General features: G+C 46.2%; 2 protein-coding genes across 3 annotated transcripts in view; one reads left to right on the top strand and one right to left on the bottom strand.

Annotated features, from left to right (window-relative positions):
* Window positions 1-14,230, bottom strand: part of SPG11 (SPG11 vesicle trafficking associated, spatacsin) — a 31,909-nt gene extending 17,679 nt beyond the window's left edge. The window contains exons 1-21 of the mRNA XM_051628881.1: window positions 13,882-14,230; window positions 12,895-13,122; window positions 12,584-12,767; window positions 11,906-12,043; window positions 10,737-11,203; window positions 10,357-10,502; window positions 9,848-9,968; window positions 9,368-9,523; window positions 9,042-9,220; window positions 8,698-8,874; window positions 8,176-8,247; window positions 7,629-7,756; window positions 6,787-6,959; window positions 6,144-6,351; window positions 5,454-5,657; window positions 4,462-4,568; window positions 3,933-4,078; window positions 2,945-3,106; window positions 2,414-2,480; window positions 1,801-1,966; window positions 529-734 (exon numbers count right to left, since the gene is read on the bottom strand). Coding sequence (XP_051484841.1) covers window positions 529-734; window positions 1,801-1,966; window positions 2,414-2,480; window positions 2,945-3,106; window positions 3,933-4,078; window positions 4,462-4,568; window positions 5,454-5,657; window positions 6,144-6,351; window positions 6,787-6,959; window positions 7,629-7,756; window positions 8,176-8,247; window positions 8,698-8,874; window positions 9,042-9,220; window positions 9,368-9,523; window positions 9,848-9,968; window positions 10,357-10,502; window positions 10,737-11,203; window positions 11,906-12,043; window positions 12,584-12,767; window positions 12,895-13,122; window positions 13,882-14,230 — 3,784 coding nt within the window. The remainder of the gene's footprint in view (window positions 1-528; window positions 735-1,800; window positions 1,967-2,413; window positions 2,481-2,944; window positions 3,107-3,932; window positions 4,079-4,461; window positions 4,569-5,453; window positions 5,658-6,143; window positions 6,352-6,786; window positions 6,960-7,628; window positions 7,757-8,175; window positions 8,248-8,697; window positions 8,875-9,041; window positions 9,221-9,367; window positions 9,524-9,847; window positions 9,969-10,356; window positions 10,503-10,736; window positions 11,204-11,905; window positions 12,044-12,583; window positions 12,768-12,894; window positions 13,123-13,881) is intronic.
* Window positions 14,231-15,164: 934 nt separating this feature from the next.
* CIAO2A (cytosolic iron-sulfur assembly component 2A) lies at window positions 15,165-21,176 on the top strand. 2 transcript variants are annotated; one of them, XM_051628906.1, is made up of 5 exons: window positions 15,165-15,520; window positions 17,317-17,481; window positions 18,487-18,536; window positions 19,842-19,887; window positions 20,099-20,467. In XM_051628906.1, exons 1-5 carry the CDS (start codon window positions 15,394-15,396, stop codon window positions 20,125-20,127), a joined length of 417 nt encoding a protein of 138 aa, XP_051484866.1. In that variant the 5' UTR covers window positions 15,165-15,393; the 3' UTR covers window positions 20,128-20,467. The 2 variants fall into 2 exon arrangements, with proteins under 2 accessions (XP_051484866.1, XP_051484865.1); XM_051628905.1 differs by lacking the exon at window positions 20,099-20,467 and adding an exon at window positions 20,719-21,176 and having other exon boundaries at window positions 15,169-15,520.
* Window positions 21,177-21,520: the final 344 nt, after the last annotated feature.

Here is a 21,520-nt window from a genome sequence, read left to right as displayed (position 1 = left end):
AGTACCAGTAGCTTCCTAGCCAGGACAAAAAGGCACCTGTGGACCTACAGTTAGAAATTCAACTTTCTAAAGTTATTCCTAGGATAAATGTAATTTCCTTACAGCTTTGAACATCTGATTTCACTGCAGCTGTAAGGCAGGTTTCCAGTATGAAAGAGAAAACAGATGTGGTGATGTCCCTTTTTTGAATCCCCCAGCTATATTATTCCAACATTAGGCTGAACCTTTTCTGTATGTTAAGGGCAGTAAGCCCTGGGCAGCTCTGTGACAGAGCCCATGAGATACTCCTGTGACTCAGGCTGCAGGTCACACTACAGACCTCCTGCCTTATTTGGCACACCAGATTGAAAATGCACCTTCAAAATTAGTAAGAAGCAGGAAAAAAAGAGCAAAATTCTTAGCTCTGCAAAGAGAGGAGGCTCCTACTGCCTTCCTGAGAAGCCAGGCACCAGCTTTCAATCCACCCCTGCTCCTTTTCAAAGTAAACACACAGTAGCCTATTGTAACACAAACAGAAGACACCCTTACCCAAAGATTCTCGTATTTGATTGTGCTGAGATTCTTCCCTTCTGGTTCTGTAACTGAAAATGATGTTTGCAACTTTGATATCTACTCTGAGTTTGAGGCTGTCCAGACCCAGCAGCTCCAGGAAGCAGACACAGGCTGCGCCCACCGCGCGCGCTGCGAAGGAGGACAGAGCCAACACGTAGGCTTCCCTGCCTGCCTGCTGGATCCTGGAACAGAAAGAACAGCAGTGAACACACAGGGCTTTTCAAACGCTCATATTCCCCACATAAACAAGGACCTACAAGGTTTCTAAACCCACAGACTTTATTAGCATGAAAGAGATTTACAAACCAGAAGTTTCACATTGATAAAAACATTGGTATGAGTAGAAAGCCTCACACAGGATAAGCACAGTTTGCAATTTAATAAACTTTAACACAAACTAAAGCAAATGCATTTGATATTATAATTAATAAAAAACTCCTGCCAGCAGTTTTACTGCAAAAAGTCCCACTGCAGATTGCACTGAGCAAGAGAAGGTGCCCTGAAGGCTCCTGCAGCAGCTGGATCATTTGGCATCTGAAATCTTTCCAGAGTGGTCACTGAAATACTGATGCACACTGGGCTGCCTTTTGAGCTACCAAGAACTTCAGTCTGCATTAAGGTGTGTTTTCCTTTTTGCCCAGACCTTAGGTGCTCACACAAGAGAAAATGATTTGTGTAGAAATGATGAAAAGAATGAAATAGTGACTAACCCACAAACAACACAATCTAGAAACACAGCTGTTGATTCTAGTAACTCCTACCAATTTTTAATATATTTAACAGTAAAATTTAATAAATTCAAGCAAGATGTTTAATCCTTTTGAACACATGATTTTGAAGCTTCAGCCAGAAAGTTTAATTCCTTCAACCTCCAGTACATGATTTGTCTTATTAAGTAAAGAATTGTAACCCTTAGGAAAAGTCAAGGAAAAGGGGCATCTTTTTTTCTACGAAGAGATCCAGAGGCTCAGGTGCCTAGAAGAAAAGCCTACTTGTGCTTGATGTGACTGGAACGTTTCCTTGCTCAAACTGTGCAGAATTTTGTAGGTCATTCAAAATAAAGCTGACCACCTTTTAGGTGAGATTTCAATTCCATCCCCCTCGATGCTGGACTGAACAGACTCCTAAGACACCCAGAAGTGCTGCGGTGCACACCCCTGGTTTGCTGCTGGGGGGATGAACGTTACACCACGTGCTACACTGCAGCTTCAAAAGAATGGCTGGACTGTCATTTCTGAGAAGACTTACAGCTGTTTGGGGGATTTGCTCTTCAGTAACTGCTGGACCAAGAATGTACCAAAAGCAAACGAGGGGCGTCCGTGGTGCAGGTAGTACAGGAAGTCCAGCCGCTCCGTGACTGCGTATTTGTTCACCAGGTCAGGGGATGAGAAGTGGGGGAAGTCACTTGATGCATCTAGAAGGAGCATAATCATTTTTATCAGCTGATAAACAGCCGAATTAAACACAGAAGACAGATTTCAGCTAGGAAGCACGAGATGACAATCTAACACCTCTCCTCTTGTTCCCATTCAAATCTCAGCACACCCAAACCCCACAGGGATCCGGTTCTCACTAAGTCAGAACCTCTGCATCACTTCTAGGCCCTCAACTTGGTTGAAAAAAACCACTGCTTTTGTACCTCGTAAGACATTTAGAAAGAATTCTGTCTGTGAAGATGTTAATGGAAAAGGTAACTTATCTAGGATTTAATTTCACAGCAAAATTTTAGTAAATTACACTGGCTTTTTTGGAAAAGAAATGGCCTTTTGAGTAAGTTTATCAGCCAAACGGTTGCCCTGGAAGGTGTTTTATCCCGGGTGCTGAGGCTAAAAAAAGCATCTAAAACTTGAAAGTAACATACCTGATAGAGCCAGAGTATTTGTTGACTGCCAGCCAAATAATTTAGTGGGATCAAAGGGCACTAATGACTGAAAGATTAGAAACAAAATATGTTGAGACAGCTTGAGGTTTTCTCATCAGAGCAGAGCAGAGAATGTTTCTGGGAGCTAAAGTAGCTGAGAGCACAGGCTGCTACCAAGCAGTGATGCATCTTGTGCAGGGTACATAATTTATCTACTCCACAGGGTCAGAACACAAACAAGTGCAAGGAAAGGCTTAGAATTGGTCTAAGGAAATAGGAAAGAACAGGCTGAAGTAATTTGCTGAAATTCAGTACAGTGGAGATGTCTTTACATGGGGGGCTGTCAGCGGGAAGGCAGACTCAAAATATTTAGATACAATTTTAAAAAGATGTTCAGAATGAAGCTATCAACATTAGCTCCAAATTAAGGACTGCAAGGAAGAACCATATGGCCCTCACCCCCCAGGCTTTAGATGAAAACAAGCTTCTCTGGCTCTGCCAAAACCCACCACCAGTAAGCACTTTGTGTACCTGGACAAGATGGTAAAGAGAGATGTCGGGTGGCAGAACCCCGTGAGAAGTAGAGGAGGGAAAGAGAGCAGCTCTGAGTTTGGGGTAAGGGGTCAATGCCACTTTTAACAGCTGCGGATCAACCTTCTTTAGAGGTTTTTCTACATCTTCATTCTGAAGAACCTACATTGCAAGGAAGTGAAATTATTTCATGAGGAAGAAGAAAGTGCACTTAGATAATAAACAATCTCTGAGTGCACCAAACAAACTACATTACAGGAAACTGACAAATGGCAACAATACAGAAAAGATATTTTTTCCTAGAAAATCCTTTTAAGTTTCATTAGACAGATCTTCAGCAGTACCTGATGCTTTAGGTGACTGTGCTGTGTTATTGAATTCTGTTCTGACATGTGGCTCACTGAGCATTTCTCTTCTGAAAGTGTAATTGTTTATAATAATGTGGTTTTTGATCTTTATAGCACAATGCAGCTGGTTAACACCATGTAAACAGCAAGCTGAAGTTTTTGATCCCTGCCCAGATTTTCAGCCTTTAAAAATAAGAACAAGGAAGCTGAACAACACCTGTGGGGATCCAAGTGGAAGAGCAGCCCAGCTACTCATTGTTTAATTCACTTAAAAACTACAAACCTCTACAAAAGGGGACAGCTGGCTAACAAACACAGACACACTGTTTTAAAAGTTTACTGAGAATATCTTTTAAAACTAAAACTATTTGGGGAACACAAGCATCTATAAACACTCTCAGCTGTAACTGTTGGAAAGGAGTTAAATACTCCAGCTCACAGCCACTGGGTCTTGCTATTTCTAAACCTCAGCTCACTCCCTTCACTTGGTCAACCAACACAGACAGAGAACATCAAAACTAAACGTTTGTATGAGAAGAAATTACATTATGGCATTAGTGTATTGATTAATAGATTCCTTTGAGTTTCCAGCCCCATGCCAGAACTCCAAAAGCCTACATAGAGTCTGCTGCTCACAGTACCTGGTCAACACCTCCAGGGGCATACATGGTGGTAGCAAGTGCCAGCAGTGTGTGTCCCTCCAGCAGCATGCTGCTCACACTGGCCTGGTTACTGGGGATCAGGATCTGAGCATTTGCTAGGCTCGCCTGGAAAATCATCTTCGGATCTTCAAAGACAAAAAAGTAATGTTTAATTTCATGCAAAACCAATATGAAAGTATTAAATAATGTATTAAAACTCTTCTATGGCCATGCAAAAAGCTGGATTTTCTACTTTTTGTGGTTAATGATGATTTTTCTCAGCTTACATATAAACACAGACAGCTGCTGTACATTTTACCAAGCTTTCCCCCATTTCAAACCACAGTTTTACCCACACGGATTCCTCCAAACCCTTATGCACAGTTTAAGCAGGAATTATAATCCATGTTTTAGAGATGAGGAGCTGAGGCACACGTGAACAATTTGCCATGGTCAGAAAAAAAAAAGGTTTGCAGCAGAGGATGAAAGGCAGCTGTGCCAGCAGCACCAACACTGGCCCACCTCCTACCTTGGGGGCTACCGGCAACCCCTCGACACTGCACCAGGAACTCAAACCAGGGGTGTGCTTCATGCAGTCCCTTGTCATCCAGAACAGGACAGTTTGAAGGTGTTAAACTGGAAATGAGAGAAGTAGCAGAAGAGTGAAAACACAGTCTTTGTAACCACCCTCTGCCTCACTGTAACACTGCATGAAAAATTAAGAGCATCTGACTGGGGTTAGAGGGGTTTCTTTCCTCCATCACCCCTGTCTACAAGACATGCAGCTGTGGCTGACAGGGCACCTCTGGCAGGACCTGCCTTAAGGTCACGTTGCTGTGCTTGCTTCCATAAATCAGTCCAACAGTTTCCAGACCTAACAACCACAAACGCTTCCCAAAGAAGGGACTTGATTTACAAACACCACTCTAAGTATTTACACAACTAGAATTGGTTACGCAAACAGCAACAAAGTATTTGTTGGCTTCTTTCTGGTCTGCTTTTACCTTCTTTAACAATCACATTGTTAGATTGGAGGTACAACTAAGAAATTTTAATTGCAAAGTATTAAGTGGAAAGTATTCACACAGTTCCAATACCTAATAACCTAATACTTCTTTCTCCTTCAAACCTCAACTAAACCCAAAATTCCATGAAAACCAGCAATTTCTTTACTTGTGAACATACCAAGAACGAACTCATGCTTGTGTTCACTGAGAAAGGTTCTGAAGAACAAGTTGTCTTGGCTCATTTAGGATTGTATTGCTTAAATATGATACTAATCACAACTGTAATTGTTTCCTTTGATGACTGGCACAAGTTGACAAGACAACCTGAATAATGCTGCAAAACACAGCAGGGGACCTAGCACCCTGCCCCACCCTGTTTCATTAAATGATGCTGTCGTGACCCAAGCAGGCTTTCTTGCTGAAGAGCAAGGGCTGAGGAAAGCTCTTATTGCCCTGAAAGTGTGGATCATGATTTTAATCTGCCCAAGGTGTGAGGGATGAAAAGTGTTCATACCTGTAATAGTCTAAGTAAGTGTACAACAGATACTGCAAATTATGCTGCAGACAGTGAAGGACAAAGCGAGTGTGGAAGTCCAAGCCACTTGCAGAACTGTATCTGGGGACAGGGTGAGGATCCTGCAGTACTCCCCCAACACAAGACAGTCTTTGGAGCATAAGTTCAAAATCTTCCACTTCAGAAGGGACAAAAATCCCATTTCTACCAGAAAAAGAGAAGAAGCAATCAGGCTGATCACGGTTCTCTCTCTTACAAGTTCCAAAGGGTGTTTTCAGTTCAAATGCTAAAGCAGAGCTTTCCTTCTAGGGCACCACCTCAGGACGGAGGCAAACACAGCCTGCCAGGCCCCTCTGGGTGCTCTACCAGCACAGCAGCTCCTGCAGAGAGGGGGCAGGAGGGGGGAACAGTGTGTGGTTAAAACTGCCTCCCCCTTGTACTACACTGGGCATCAGGAACAGGATCACTGTGGAAGATGAAGGGGCTGACAGGGGATTTTGGCTGCTCTCATGCAACAGGAAGCCCAAGACTAAAATTAAATGTATTATTTGTGCCGTTTCAGGAGAGGGCACTAAATACAGTATAAAAATGAACACGTGTCCAAGCTTCTATTGACATGCACTTCTCTCACAATCTGACTTTGGCTGCAGGTAAGACAGAGGGTTGGTTCAAGGCATGAAGGGCACACACCTCGCCAGCTTGTTTAATATGTCATTCCTCATGTAGCTGCTGCATAACATCTTCTGGTCAATAATGTCTGGAGTAAGAGGGGGCCAGTCAGCTCCTCCACACAAAGGCTGGTTGGGCCCAGATTCCTCAATCCATGAAGAAATACTGAGCCAATCATGCTGGGCTGTCAAGTGCATCCAAAGTACCTCAGGATTACAGGTCTTGAGTTCTGTGTTTCAAAAAGGCAAGCTGATGAAACCAGCAGAAACCAACACCACCTGGGAAACACTGATATGTCTTTATACATCTACACGTTGTTAATGAAGAGCTGCAAAGATGATGCTGAGATGCAGTACACTGCTACAGCTTGTGGGAGCTTTATCTTGGAACAGCTACATGGACCAAGCTTCACAGAGGCAGCAGAGTATGACATTTATGAGTGGCCATCCGTTAGACAAGAGCCCTTCACAGATCCCTGCCAGAAGGCAACAGGATGAAAACACATTCTTTACCCATTTTCCCTGACAAAAACTCCGTGGCCTCCTGTGGCAGCAACACAGCTTTGGTTACTTCAACACCACCCCTACACAGCTGCAATATGCTATGTCAGAGCCAGGGTTTTTGTTCACAATTTCTTTCAAGTCCTTAGTAGCAGAACACTTGCCTTGGCGTGGCCTCCTGGGGAGGAGAATCATCTCCTGAATAAGCTCATCCCACCACTCAGCCCAGTTAAGCATCACTCGGACTCTCCTGCTGCGAGCCTGACATTGACCATGACTCAGCAAGGAGCCTAGGACAGCTTGATGTCTGGAGAAGTCTTCTCCCTCTCTCCAGTTCCTGAAACCGCAAGGAAGTGCTGCATGAGGGTCTTTTCTAGGACTCCTTTAAAAAACAGCCCACAATCTAACAACTAGAATATGCTAAAAGGGTCAACAAGCTTTGCTGGTCCATTTTGAAGAGAGTTCTGGAAGTGGCAGAGGGATCTACTTCAACTAAAGGCTTGAGAGTGCACACGAGAGCACTGGGCAGAGAACCTCCTCAGTTTTCCCAAACTGACACAGCCAGTGGTAAGTGCTCTAACACTTTCACACTTCTTTACCTGTAAAATGATTTTTCTACGTTAGTTTAGTTCACTCTATTATTGATATCATGTATCAAAACCACACCAAACATCCCATCTGAACATGTTTTGATTGATCGTTCTAATAATATCCTTTGTCATTAAGAAGGCTTAGTTTAAGGTGATGACATAAACAGAAGACCTCTGTTCCACTGACCAGGTAAGTCTGGACCTGATCTGAAAAGAACACAAGAGCAACTGGGACATCAATGAGAGAAGTTATCAGCTCCCACACTGACCCTTATTTCTGCAAATTAAGACCAGAGTAAAATTAATGACATTGCAGAAGACTGTAGCTGTTAATGCAGTAAACCATATGGAATGTAGAAACCAGCATATTTTAAATCCTACTAACATTATTAATTAAAACTGATAATCCACCTTACCTGGAAAGAGGTTGAATCTCTTCATTTTCTTTGAAGGATTCCGAGTAAAACCTTTCAACCTGATGCACAAGTTCTACAATTTTCTTCTCTTTTTCAGAAAAATAGTTTTCTTCTTGTAAAACTTTCACCTTTAAATGAAATGAAAGTATTTTCTCCAGTTACAATTTTTATCTACTTATACTGTATTGAAGTTGTAAATGTTCCTGCAAGAGTAAAGCAACTGTAGGAAAAAAGGCTGGAAGTATTGAGGTCAATACACTAAGATTACAAGAGGGCCAGGCAGAGAACCAGAGCAGAGCCAGAACAAAAAACAAAACAACAACAACAACAACAAAAGGGATTTTCATCAACTTGTATTTTAACAGCAAATACAAAAGAACCCAGACATGTCAATGCCACATTCCAGCACCTGCACTGCAGGGGTGCAGGGAGAGAACCTGTTTGTTCCCATCCTGAAGGGGGGTTCCATGCAATGCCTGCCCTCAGCACAAACAGCCCTCAGACCTGAGAGCACCAGCCAGACAAAAGCAGCCTCTTCTGCACTTACCAGCAACTCCCGAACCCGTTTATCAGCTGTGTAGAAACAGATCCTATGGAATTCCTCCTTCACATCAAAGCCCTAACAAAAACAAGATGCAGTGTGTGCAAAGTGTACAAATGCAGCTGCACGTGGACAGACCAAAGGCACCTGCCTCTTACCTAGAGCTCTCCACCTCTTCCAAGCTTTTGAGACTCCCTTCGCCCGTCCCGAGAGACATCAGGATAGCCCAGTGATGTCCTCAGCATGTCTGGCTATTAAATGTGTACCCTCTAATGCCTGACTTGCCAGAACGGCCTGTACCTTGTGTTGATCCTGACATCAGTCAGATCACACTCCCCCATCATTCTGAAGGCACCTCACTGATCAAAGCAGCTCTTTACAGCAACTTCATTGTCACTGCAATATGTCTGTGGTAGAATCAGTCCATCCATGTGACACCTACACTCCCCATCCTCTCAGCATTCATGTATTGTCTTAGTCAACAAGAAGTGGTGAGAATCACAAGTATGCTCACTGAGCACCTCTCACCATATTTCTTAAGAGTTCTGAGGCCTCTCTGGTGTTGTCCTGCAGCAGACGGTCGTAGACCAGCTGCAGACCTGTCTGAATGAATTCCTGAAGACTTTCAGCAGGATGCTGATGCATTCGGAAGAAGATCTGGGCTTCTGGCATCTTGTTGCTCAAGATGGCCTCAGCAATGACTTCCTAAAAGGAGAAAACAAAAGCTGGAACAAATTGATCCCACTCATTTTCAGTGTTACTGTCTTTATGATCCCTATATTTTGTCCCAATAGTGTAGAGACATTTCCACATTAATAATTTCCTTAAATATATGTAATAAGAATAATACAAAGTAGATTATTCGTTGTTACCTCTGGTGTCAGCTTTTCCCACATTTGGCTTTCCTCTAATGCAGGCAGCTCTTCAGCAAGATCCCTTCCTGTGTCTGCTGCACTCACTTGTGTTCCAGGGTATCTTCTCATGAACTGTCTAAGTTTAATGATGTAATCAGTTAAAATATCTGCCCCCTTCCTCAGGAATTCATCAGGTTCTGTTGAGAGCAGCCAAGATACCAGTTAATCAGACAAGTTTAGGCTTTTAATTAAAAAACAACAACAACCAAACCCACAGTTGTTCTTATGTACCTAAACAATGACATGCTCCATTACTACACAGGATTCAAAACAAGGACTCTTACCCTCTGCGTGCACAAAAATGTCTTCAAGTTGCTTGGTGAGGAAAGTCAAGGTGAGGTTCAGCAGCTGCTCAGAAAAGTGTTTGCTCTGAGGCTCCATATCATTCTCTTTGATCGCTGAGCACAGCAGGTTTAGAGCTGGCCTCAGCTCTTCCAGATCTGCAACATTTGCATTGACAGTTAAAACATCTACATTATGAGTCATCACGAAAACTTATCTTTTAGGTTAAAAGTCATAGAGGTATTTCTACAAAAGTCTCCTAAAATGTGTCAAACACCTTGTGTAACACACGTTGCCTCCACATCTAACTGCTAACACGTATGACACCATCAGAACACAACACAAACCCCCAGCCATCATGCACCATTTCTCTCCTCATCCAAACACACAGGAGCACAGGCAACTCCACCTGCTTTTCCAAACACAGAGCCACGAATAGAAAGCAAATTAAACCTCTCTGGAGATGAAAGTATTTGACTTACTTTTCAGGTAAGACTGGGATATGCCATCAGTGGCCTGTTCAGGTGCAGACAGACTGAAAAGGCTTTCTTTGCTTTTCAAAAATAAGTCCACCGTGTCCAGCTGGCGATTCTCCAAACCTGCCTAGACAAACATGCAGTGGAACAATAATGCATTTATCTGAATAACTGACATTCTGCAAGAGGTCAAAAACTGCTGCAGAAATTGGCAAAAAATGCTTTTGGGTCCAATTCAGAGTGAGTTCTGAGCACTGCTTAGTTTAATTTATTTTTTCTTAATGTGCATGAACTTTATGGTGGTATTTACTCTTTTGGGTTACTCAGCTGGGTTTGTCACCTGGGCTACTCAGAGGTTTTTTTGTTTATTAAATAACTAAACCACTAATTTCTGCCCCTAGGTTATGGAGCCATACTCTTCTGTGTCTCAAAGCACCATTCCCATTGCTGAACTGCAGTCAGGAGTTCAAAGCAGCGTCTTGGTTACCTGGCAGCCATGAAGCAGGTTTCTTTACCTCTAGTGCATGTAGTGGGATTGAACACCTTTCCCATCCGTTGAGGTGACACAGGGAATCCACGACTCCTGCACTGCCATACATCATCAGTCTGTTCAAAAACTCTTCTTGAGTTACACCAAACAGAACTAAGGAGAGACCACGCTCTGAATAAAAGAACCAAACCATAATTAAGAAGATGTAAGTTGCTACAGAGCAAGATTCCCAGCTACTGCCTCTCTTCCAAAATAACAACGTGAAGCTGCAGCAGCTCTATGTGGTTTTCACCTGGGCAAGAATGTGCTGGGCATGAGCCAACAGCAGCCAGGGGAGGAGTGAACTATAAAACCCCCCCACACCTTTTATCAGGCCACACCAGAGGAATTCTAAAGCCCCCTCACCTGTCAGCAGCAGACACAACGGCACCTCCTCGCTGCACTCCACATAAACACTGGTTTTGCCAAAGGGGTAATAGGTGACATCCTGAGACTCCAGATCCCAGAGAGCCAGAGTCAATGCCCTGTCACTTGTCACTACCACAAACAGGGCTTTAGCTCTTGTTACCAGTTTACACTCCAGCTTCACCACTTCTTGTGCTGTTTCTGGGGCGATTGGTTTCCAGTGCTGCCCTGCACTGCTGAGGTCCTTCCCATCGCATTGTGCTGGCCTGGGAGGGGCCCAGGTCCCAGCCCGTGGAACAAAAGCCAAGATCTTCTCAGAGTTTTCATAGATTTCAGGATCATGATCTTGAAGATGGGTAAAAAACTGATACCAAGGTAAATGCAAGTCATTCACCAACTCTGCAGCAGAGCCTGGTCTTCTTCTCCTGACTGTATCACGCAGTGAGGCTAAGTGTGCCTTCCAGGACCTGGGGTCAAGAGAGAAGTTCCTGTAACACCAGCAATGACTCCAAGAGCCATGCAGGTAAATACATTTTTGAGGTTTCCTCAGTGAAATAACGTGCATTTTAAGTTTGCAGATTCCATCTTGCATTTTAACCTTAACGTGTCCTGTTTATTTATATTTAAATACTGTTTGCAGCCCAGTGGAATGATCACAGCTGCTTGAGCTGACATAGAAGCTGAGCATTTTTAGTACAAAATTTTGTTTTCCTCACAGAAAATGCCCCCATCATTTAATAAAAATGTAGAATGAAATTATTTCCAGATTTACACAATCATTTCATTTATATTAATTTATAAGTACCATCTTTTCTTAGTATTAAAGCCTCTAATACCAAGGGTCACAACACTATTGCAATGTTTTACATAAACACAGAATATTTTTAAGCCCACACCCCCTCATCTGTGCTAAACACACAACAAAGTGTAAAGCACTTGGAATACAAACATCTGCCAATCCTGGTTCAAATTACAGGAGAGACCCTAAAGAGTAATTCCTATTGATGACATATGTGAAGCTGTTTTGGCCCATTTCCTGGTATCATCCTAGTACTCAAAGAGCTGATTTTACTTGCCACGACTAGAATTGAAGTAAATGGTTAGTTTGTCAACCAGAGCTGTACAGGAGGCCAGCCCAGCCTTGCTTGGGGAGCACTTGCAGGACTCACCTGTCCACGCGGAAGGGCAGTGCCAGCAGCTCCATGCTGCGCTCAGAACTGGCCAGGCCATCCTCATCCAGCCCTTCTGGAGGCTCCACTGGGAGATTTTCAGAGTCTCTCTTACAGAGCAAATGCTCAGGGAACTGTCTGTAAAGAAAGAAATATTACACTTTGCCTCCCTCAGGTTTTTGTTCCCCTGGTGCTTCTCTCCTCCAGGAGCTCCCACTGAAGCAGTTTTCTCTCGGATTAGTAACAAAAACGTACCCAGGCAAGACATTAAAGCCTGATGCTAAATCCTTTCAGCTGGACACCACCTCTAATTACAACCCAGTCCTAACTCATCAAGCAAAACCAGTCAAGCTGTGTCACAGTCCAACAATCCCATGCCCTACAGAACTTCTAAAAGGTGCCACCACTGGCACTGACTGGCAGCACATATCCTAAGCTTCCCAGAAAAAATATAAAGTCCAAGACAAAGTTCTTCTGTTTGTTAAAGTAACAGGGCTTAAATCAGAGCAAATAAGATGGGGCAATCTTTAAACAAACGTGAAATGGCTGCTCTACCTCAGAGCCACAGCTCAAAATACACAGCTGACACTATTTCAACTAGTACAGGACCAAAATCTGGCACTTTTTAATGCTGGTTGTGCTCAAAACTCTCCTTTAGGAATTCTGCTGCACACATACCTGAAGTAGGCGTTGAGATCCACAGAGAGGGCCTGGTTGGAGGAGCTGGTGACCACAGCATGGCTGAGATCCTGTGACACGTTCAGGGCAGTGAGTGGTGCCCTGGTGGCTGGACTGTGCCCCCCCTGGCACGGAGCCACCCGGACATTTGCCAGGTTTGCACCATCAGAACAGTCAAACACATCTTCAAACAGTGTCAAAGAAAACACCTGGCCTCAGACTGCCCAACCAGCAAGAAATCCCACAGAAGTGGAAGATTTTGCTCTTCCAGATCCCTGACCACGAGGCCTCATCCCTGCTGCAAAGGATACAGATCCAGCCTGAACTGTCCAGAAGGAACAGGATCCCGCGGCAGAAGCGCGTGTCTGAGAGTCCCCCCAGGGCCTGGGGGGGCAGATCAAGGGGGCAGCAGCCACACATCTCCACGGGGGAGTCCCTTCCAGGGAAGGTGAGATGCACCACGACAGCCTTATTGAGCAGCAGGGTGCATCTGCTGCTTCCAAAGGACAGTATCCTCACAGAGAAGATGGAGGGCAGACCTGTGAGTCCAAAGATATTTTTAAGATTACAGCAAGCTGCTCCTTTTGACTGCAAAGATACCTGAAGAAAATTACAGCTTCAATTCCTTCCCTCTGCTACCATCTTAACACAAGATAGGGTTGGGGGCGTGTCTTGTTTTCAACTTCACTTTCTACGTTAATTATTTTAGAACAGTTTCCTCCAATAGTGCAGGATTTTTACAGTGAATACTATGAAGAACACGAAAAGTCATCACAGAACAGAATTTCAGTCAGCACTGAAACTGCAAATACAGTCTTTGGAAATACCACAGGAGACTGTTTAAGAAGATGTAAAAGGTCTGAACCCTGCAGAGACTGAGCATTCTAAGTGTACACTGCACTTGCTCCTCACAGAACATCAGGTTAACACACAATTAGTCACTGGATTAGTGAGGAGCCCTGTCTCTCACTTGTTGCTGCCAGTTCCAGTATTAAAGGCAAAGCTTGAGACTGCAGGGTTTCATCAGTGTGTTTTGTTAAGAGTTTATTTTTAACTTGGTATCATCCAAACACCTTACCCTACAACAGTTTAATTCCCTCTAACGCTCATCTGTGGATACAGAGATGTCATGATTATTTTCCAAGTTCATTAACGCTGCCACTAATCACTTTAAATCACTGTGAAAGTATTTGACACATCCCTGGTGTTCAGCCCTGCTGCCTCAAGTTCTTTCACCAGGTGAAGCAGAATTAGCCCTATAATAACTTCAAGTATGGAACACATTGAAATTTACTCACTAATGTTTTTAACTTCAAGGAGCTTTTTAAGTGTCTCTTCCTTACAACTGTGCAGGGGCACTGGGTTGTATTTTCCATCTTCTATAGTGAATTCATAGACAAACAGTTCATTACTTTTACTAAGAGCCAGTATTTTTGTCTTGTCTGCTTGCAGGTCATAATCTTCTGTATTCTCCCACATGAAGCTGAAGATACAACATTCAGAATGTTTATTGACTTTACTCTCTTTCCACATTGCATACAATGAACAGCTCTGGAAGTGTGTTAGTGATGGACAGTGTGATTTTAATAATCTGCAGGAAAGATGCTGCCTCCACACCCCCCTCCCCAGAACTAGAACACGTTTCATCCCCAGCAGAGACTGCAACACAGGACAGCAGCAGAGGAACCTGTGCCCAGTGCTTTGGAGGAGCAGGAACACCAGCCCTGCCAGGGAGGAGCTCAGCACACTGCCCAGTTCTGTATGTTTTGCCTCCTCATTGCTTGGGCTGAGAAACTCTTGGAGTAGCTTGAAAACGCTGCTAAAAGCAGATGAAAAGCATCTTGTGCTCGCTGGTGTCACACACAAGAGCTTGTCCCTCAACAGCTGACCAGGAAGTTGAGCCGCCAGGGCATGACAGAATTTAAAGTCAGCAACTCAACTAAGCCAGGTGAATTTTCTTCTTTTTCTTTTGATCTACTGTAACGAATACAGCCCCAGCGAAACGAACAAGCAGGTACAAATCACCGTCCCCTCCAGCAATGGGGTTTTAAGCGCAGAGCGTCCTCTGTTCGCAGGCAGGGTCTGGCGGTCCCCCCGGGCCAGGCTGCTCCCCTGGAGGCGCAGCCTCAGCCCTGGGCCCGGCCCGGCGCCGGGGCAGCCCTCCCGGGCAGCCCCCCCGGCCTCCCCGCCCGCCCTGCCCCGCCACTCACTCAGCCCAGGCTCCCGGCAGGAAGCCGCCCCGGGCCCGGCCGCCCCCGCCCGGCAGCAGGGCCTGCAGGTAGATCCCTCCGGAGAGCAGGAGGATGCCCAGAGCGTCCTGCCCCGCGCTCAGCCGGCCGCGGGCCGCGTCCCGCAGGGCCCGCCCCGGGAGGGGGCCCCGCAGCAGCAGCGCCCGCAGCGCCAGCCCCGCGCCCGCCGCCCCCTCGGGCCGCGCCGCCGCCATCTTGCGGGGAGCGCCCGCCTTCCTGTCAGCTGACGGACTACAGCTCCCAGCAGGCACCGCGGCAGGGCCGGGCGCAGGGCCGGGCGGGCGGGGAGCAATGCATGCTGGGAGCTGTAGTCTCCCCAGCGCAGCGGTCTAACGCCGCCTTGGCTGCCTGAGACCAAGGCAGGCCGCCCTGCACAGCCGGCGGCGCGGCCGGGCTTGCTGAGCCCCTTCGGGTGCCGCCGGCAGCTGGTCAGGCCGGGCAGCGCGGGGAGGGCCCGGCAGCCAAGCCCGGCCGACGGGGGCGGAGCTGATCCCGCTGGCGGCCGGGGCGGACGGTGGCCGCGAGGGTCCGTTTCGCGCTCTCCCATGGCGGCGCGGGAGGATGTCGCGGGTGCTGGGGCTGCTGTCGCACACGCTGAGCAGGGTGCTCTGGTACTCCGGGCTGCGTAGGGGCTGCCATGCCCCGCGGGAGCCGGCCATGGAGCAGGACAAGGCGCTCGAGGTTTACGGTGACTGTCGGTGGGGCTGTGGGAGGGTTCAGAGGTCGTCCCCTGCGGGAGGCCTGTGGGGTGAGGGCTGGGAGGGGCCCTGGGGGGTGTGCGGGGCCCTGGGGCGGTGTGCGGGGCCCTGGGGTGTGTGTGCGGGGCCCTGGGGGGGTGTGCAGGGCCCTGGGGGGTGTGCGGGGCCCTGGGGTGTGTGTGCGGGGCCCTGGGGTGTGTGTGCGTGGGAACCAGGCCCTGCCCAGCCCCGTGTGCTGGGGGCCGGTGCGTGGGGGCCCTGAGGGGCCGGGGTGAAGGTGGCTGCTCGGGAAGTGGGCTGAGAAATAAGTGTATTTGGCTGATTTGAGAACTGGAGTCGCTGCCAGGGATGTGGGGTGGGGAGGGGTCATCCTTGGGGTGCTGGAGAGCCCAGGAAGCCTGAAGGGCAGGGTGAGGGCCTGTCCTGGTGCCTGCCAGCCTTCCCCTGCCCGGGTCTGGGGATGGGCTGGTTGCTGTGACCTTGGGGTGCAGTGTGTGCCGTGGTCCCTGTTAGGATCCTGAGCAAGTATCAAGGGTCACTGGTGGGTAATGCTGCTGCTTCCCAGCTCCAGCATGTGTAGGAAAGGGGCTGGAGCTTCCCCAGTCTCTGCCTTGGCAAGGTTAGCTTAGTGTTTCATCACCTCGGACAGAAGAGGAGCTTGACACACCTGGAAAGGCCAGTAATTCCAGAAAGCTCAGCTGGTTAGTCCAGCAAAAGGGTGGTCTCTGTTACTGCATGAGTTTTTAGTAAAATGGGGAGAGATTTCACCACTGGAAATGCTGCACATGGGATCTTAGAGGGTTCTAAGAACATTGTCAAGCCTCCAGGCACAGTTATTTTGTAGGCAATGTTCTAATAAAGCTGGGCAGTTTGTTTGCTTGTTACCATCATGAAACCTGAGGGGATGGTTATCAGCTCTTTGGGAAAGCAGAACAAAGGGCCTGGTGACACCCACTGTGTCTTCTAGGCATGTAATTCAGCAGCATCACATCCTTATGCTGCAGAGAAACAGAGGCTGAAGCTTCAGAGTGATTCAAGATCAATTGTCTGCTTCCCTGGAAGCTGGGGAGCCAGAATCAATCCTCTCCTTCATCCCAGGTTTTGTGGGATGGCTTTGGACAGCAAGTGTTTCCCAGCCCTGCTGGGAGGATGGACCTTCTCTCTGTGGGAAAAGCAACAGTAAATGTCATTCTGTTTCACTGTGTGATGAAACCTCCTTCAGCTAACCCAGAGCATGTTGCTCCTCTGGCAGGCAGAGCTGCTCAGCACTTTCTGTGCAGGTTTATTGAAGCTCCTGAATGTCTGGGTTGTACAAGCTCAGGAAGTGACACAGATAAACAGGGATTAGTGCATTGGTTTTGTATTGACTTTCCTTAAGAGGGCTTCAGGAGCTTGTCTGTGAGGCCCAGGTGGGGAGAAGATGAGAAGGTAAATGTGTCTTGTCAGTAGGTTAGATATGGAAGAACCTGAAAGGCAAGCAGAGGTGTCTGGAATGCTGCCTGTGTGTGTCTTCTGGGTGAGCTCTAGTTCTGCAGGCAGGACCTGGCCTTCAGCAGCTGTGGTTTGGTTTCTACATTGTCATAACAACAGCAGGTTGGGGAGGGGAATGTGAACCAGGAACACCCCAGTTCTGAAGCAGTTGCTGAGATAGGGTGTCACTGATACTCACAGCTCTGCCTTTTCTGAAGAGGAGCTAAATAACCACTGCTGGGGAGAGGGTTTCTGGTCACAAGGCCTGTTGTTAAATTCAGGAAGGTGATGGTTGGTCACTTCTCTTCTGCTTCAGATATCATCCGCACTATCCGGGATCCGGAGAAGCCCAACACCTTGGAAGAACTGGAAGTGGTAACAGAGAGCTGTGTCCAAGTGCAGGAGATAGGGGAAGATGAATATCTGGTCATCATCAGGTTTACACCAACAGTACCTCATTGCTCCTTAGCCACTCTCATTGGTGAGGTTTGTTTCAGTCACTCTGCGACCACGTGAACAGGGTTAACTCTGTGCTGCCTGGGTAACATCAGTCTTCCCTGAGTCCAGTCAAGCTTTGCCAGCAGCTTGACCAGGAATGTCAGCTTGGGAGCCTGCTAGCAGTGCAAACTAACAAAAAACCCAGAAAACCAACAAAAAAACCATAAGACATGTGGGGACATCCTTCTGTTTTTATCAAGTTAGGGAAACTCTTTGAAGAGCAGCCCTCAAAAATCTCCTGGGAAGTGGTACAGAATCCCTCCTTGGTATTCCCCAAATCATTCTAGTAATGCTAAATTGAAAATGTTGTCACTTCTCCAATTTAAAGCAATGTTAAGGCTTTATGATTGCCCCCCTTACCTGAGGGGCTGTCCTCCATCCCCACACACACACACAGGAAACCCCACGTGCAGTCCAAGAATCCAAAAAAGAGTTCAGAGCTGTTAGGAGAGTGAAGGCAATGGAGTGAGACTCTGCACTGGCTTCTTTTGGGTTTGTGCTTCCTTATTGTTTGTGGTGAGATCACTTCTGAAAAATTACACCTGGGATCTCTGAAGTGGTTTGTTTACACGTCCCAACTCCTGTTGGTAGCAACTTTTACCCTTCTATATCAATACTGCAATTTCTCAGGCTGTTTTAAAGATCTAAGGGGAAAAAAAAAAAGTCGTTTAGTGAGGTAAATGTATTTATGCCCAAATGAAGCTTTTGCAGCCAAGGAATTGGTCTGTACTGAGTGTTTCTAGGAGGTGTTTTGAGACCAGAGACCTCCTAAGTTGTAAGGCAGGTGGGAGCTTAGCTGGGAAGCTACATCCAAAGGGTCAAACCACAAATTATGTCATCTTCTCTGGGGCTTGTGCTGCCCAGAACCCCAGAGGGGTAGGTTGCCAATGACACTGATGGGATTGGATTGTTAAATAGGAATTCTCTGACAATGCACCTCCAGCCTTGGGTTTTACAACAAAGTCTCTTCTCTGCTTTGTTTCAACAGGCCTTTGCTTAAGAATAAAACTTCAGAGATGTTTGCCTTTTAGACACAAGGTAAAGTGTCTGCTCTGGACCTTGCTCTAAGCTGCTTGAGCGTTGCTAAATTCTCTCTCGGTGTGTGCTGCAGGGGGCAGGAGGGCTGAGCGGGGCTGGGGTCTCCCTGAAGCACCTGCCTCTGCAGGGAGGGGTGTTGCAGCACAGAGTAGCACCAGGAGGGGGCTGAACAGCCCTGGTTCTTCCCTTTACAAAAGACTCCTTATTGCTGCACTCCCAAGTACACTGTGTTTCCAGGGATTTCCTCCTCAGCTGTTGTCTGGGGTCTTGCATGGAGGAAGAGAGGGGGTGCTGGAGGGTGGGGAGCTCCACAGGGAGCTGGAGTAACAGGGCCTGAAAGAAAGCCCTCGGGGTCTCAGCAGGAGCTCAGACTAGACCTTTCATGGCAAACATAGTCTTTTAGACTAAGTTTGTAATTAAGAAAAATTAAAAACTTAGACCTTTAGAAACTTGCCCCAAATAATTTATGATCAATCAGCTTAAGGTTTTCTGGTGTTGATTATCTTTTTGTGGTTTTGTGTTTATAGCTTCATCTTACAAGTTACACAGTGTAAAGTGAGACTTGCATTTCAAGAAAATTAGGTAGAGGTTTGTTGTGCTGGACATGTGGGAACACAGAATTAGTTCAGCAAGAGAAGCTAAAAGGCATAGGGCTTGTTTACTTGGTTTTCCTTTGCTGCATCAGTTTTATGAGCTTTCCTTGCAGCTCAGTGAGTGTGAGGGTTTTTTTGCTGTTGTTTTCCCTGTTAAATTCATCGAGGTGATGTAGGTTTGGTTGGACCCTGGTCTTGCAATCTGTCCACACTGTTTTCAAATGGAGTGGTTGTGAATCTCATCACTGAGCAAAATGTATGAGGAGTATCTTACTAGGACCCTCTTCCCAAGGGTGTCTTTTCAAGAGAGCTTTGTCTGTCAAAGTGGCACCTGCAGTTCTGGTGGTGTTGAAACAAGTTGTTCCTGAGCTGTGGTCGGCAGAGAACTTGCTGAGAAGGCAGTGCCAGCTCTGCTCTTTGCAGCAGCCAAGCTGCAGTGGCTTTTGAGGGGAGCAGCTGGTGGTGGTGAGGGGTGAAGGCCCTGCAGTTCTGGAGCAGGATCACTGGGGCCTCCGTGAGATGGGGGAGAGAAAGACTTTATTACAGTCATAAGACAGAGCAGCTCTTGACATCAACCCCTTCCCTTGTCTGTGGACAGTTTTGAAGCATGAATTACATGCATTCTGTGTGCACTCTGCCATTTTTTTTCTTCCAGTAATGAGTATATTCACCTGTTGATACACACATCTGACATTTATCATCTCTCCTCTAGCTGGAAATCTACATATCTGAGGGCACACATTCCACTGAAGAAGACAGTAAGTACAGCTTGTGAATGGGGGCAGCTTTAGCCTGGGTGTTTGTGTTCTCTTGAGAATTCCTTTTCTTCCCCTTCCTGGCCAGATTTTCCAGACTGTTAAAGCTGTAAAATTAAACATGTAGTTGAGGTAGTTTCAAAAGCTGGTCCTGTGAACCCAGGCTTGCTCTTCTTTAAAAAAACAAAAGCAACAAAGAAAAACTCCCCCACAGTTCTTGCAGGTGTTGAGTTGTGTTTGTAACAGAAGTTGCTGCTGCTGAGTAATGAACATGAAGCACTTCCTGGCTGGTTGATCTCACTCTCTTAACATCATCACAAAAACACAGGTTTCTCAGTCAAACTTGCAGGACATTGACATCCTTTCAGAGCTGTGGCCCATCACTGGCTCCCCCAGCTGCTCAAGCCTTTCTCCAGGCAATGTCCCAGGATTTATTGTTCCTCAGCATTAGATCTTTTTAAGGGGAAAACCAGTTCCTTTGCTGAGATTGGAAACTGATCCTGGAGAACTTGGACTACTAATTTGCCACAAATTTCACACCTGATTTTAAGACACATCATCAGCATCTTACAGTCTTTTCCTAAACTAGGAAAGCAACAGGGATGTTGCTGTGCAGATCATGCCTTCCATTGTAAAAAGGAAATTAAAAGAGGATTGGAAAGAAAGCTGGCACCACGTGCTGCTGCTGCTCATCTTCTCAGCCTTGGAGCCACTCACGAGGCTGGGAAAAGCTTCCCTGGAACAGGATTCCTTGGATTGGTCACGTTACTGATGCCCTGGGTGAAGTACCACTGGGAACTGCCTCTGATGTTATTTTCCTGTGGTGTTTTGCAGTCAACAAGCAAATCAATGACAAAGAGAGAGTAGCAGCTGCCATGGAGAACCCCAACCTGTGTGAGATCGTGGAGCAGTGTGTCACAGAGCCTGACTAGTCACTGTCATCCCCACAGAGTGACCATTTTGATACATTTCTTAAAACACCTTTGGTTAAAAAAAGAAAATAATAATCAAGGCCTTGAGTTTAATACTTGAGTTCTTTTTATCTTCCATATGTTTTTTAAAAGAAATTGTTTATAAGAGAGATTTAAATTATGATGACTTAGTCTCTAAAGTGAAGTGTCTAGTGTTAAGAGTTTGTAATTTCTGGTGTCCAGAGGATATTTTATGATCAAAACCACACGTACATGTTGCCTTCTGATAGACATTGGGAAATGAAATCAGTTTTACACCTTAAATTTCTACATTGTTTCAATCACTGCACTGTAAAAATAAAGCAGATTCTTGTACTGAAATGCTGCTTCCTGAGTTCAGTTCAGAAGCTTTTAAGCTGAGATTTAAGTTTCTGTTAGAGGAGGAAACATTTCATTCGAATTCATGGTTATTCATAAATGCATTAAAGCTGGAATAAAATCATAGGATGCCAGGTTGGAAGGGACCTCAAGGATCGTCGGAATTCAGAATTCAGAATAAGAATTCAGAAGCAAGGGACTGGAACAGGGCAGATTTTCCTTGGGACACTATTCCTGCTAAACATTTGTGCTGTTTCCCCCCTAAGTACCTGTTCCTGATTCTGGAGGCTTTGCTTTGGAAGTGCCTCATGGGCAATTTTCCTATGGACAAGATCTCTCCAGTGTGA

The sequence above is a fragment of the Apus apus genome, chromosome 10 (assembly GCF_020740795.1).
Source record: "Apus apus isolate bApuApu2 chromosome 10, bApuApu2.pri.cur, whole genome shotgun sequence".
Taxonomy (NCBI): domain Eukaryota; kingdom Metazoa; phylum Chordata; class Aves; order Apodiformes; family Apodidae; genus Apus; species Apus apus.
Note: the sequence above shows the minus strand (reverse complement) of the source record. Positions and strands in the feature narration are given on the sequence as shown.

What these genes read in the sequence shown, in the direction of transcription:
- CIAO2A (XM_051628905.1), top strand. Translation starts at nt 15,394, where the DNA reads ATGTCGCGGGTGCTGGGGCTGCTGTCGCACACGCTGAGCAGGGTGCTC. An exon ending in CTCCTTAGCCACTCTCATTG is followed by an intron (nt 17,482 to 18,486) that starts GTGAGGTTTGTT and finishes TTGTTTCAACAG; the next exon opens with GCCTTTGCTTAAGAATAAAA. An exon ending in ACATTCCACTGAAGAAGACA is followed by an intron (nt 19,888 to 20,718) that starts GTAAGTACAGCT and finishes GGTGTTTTGCAG; the next exon opens with TCAACAAGCAAATCAATGAC.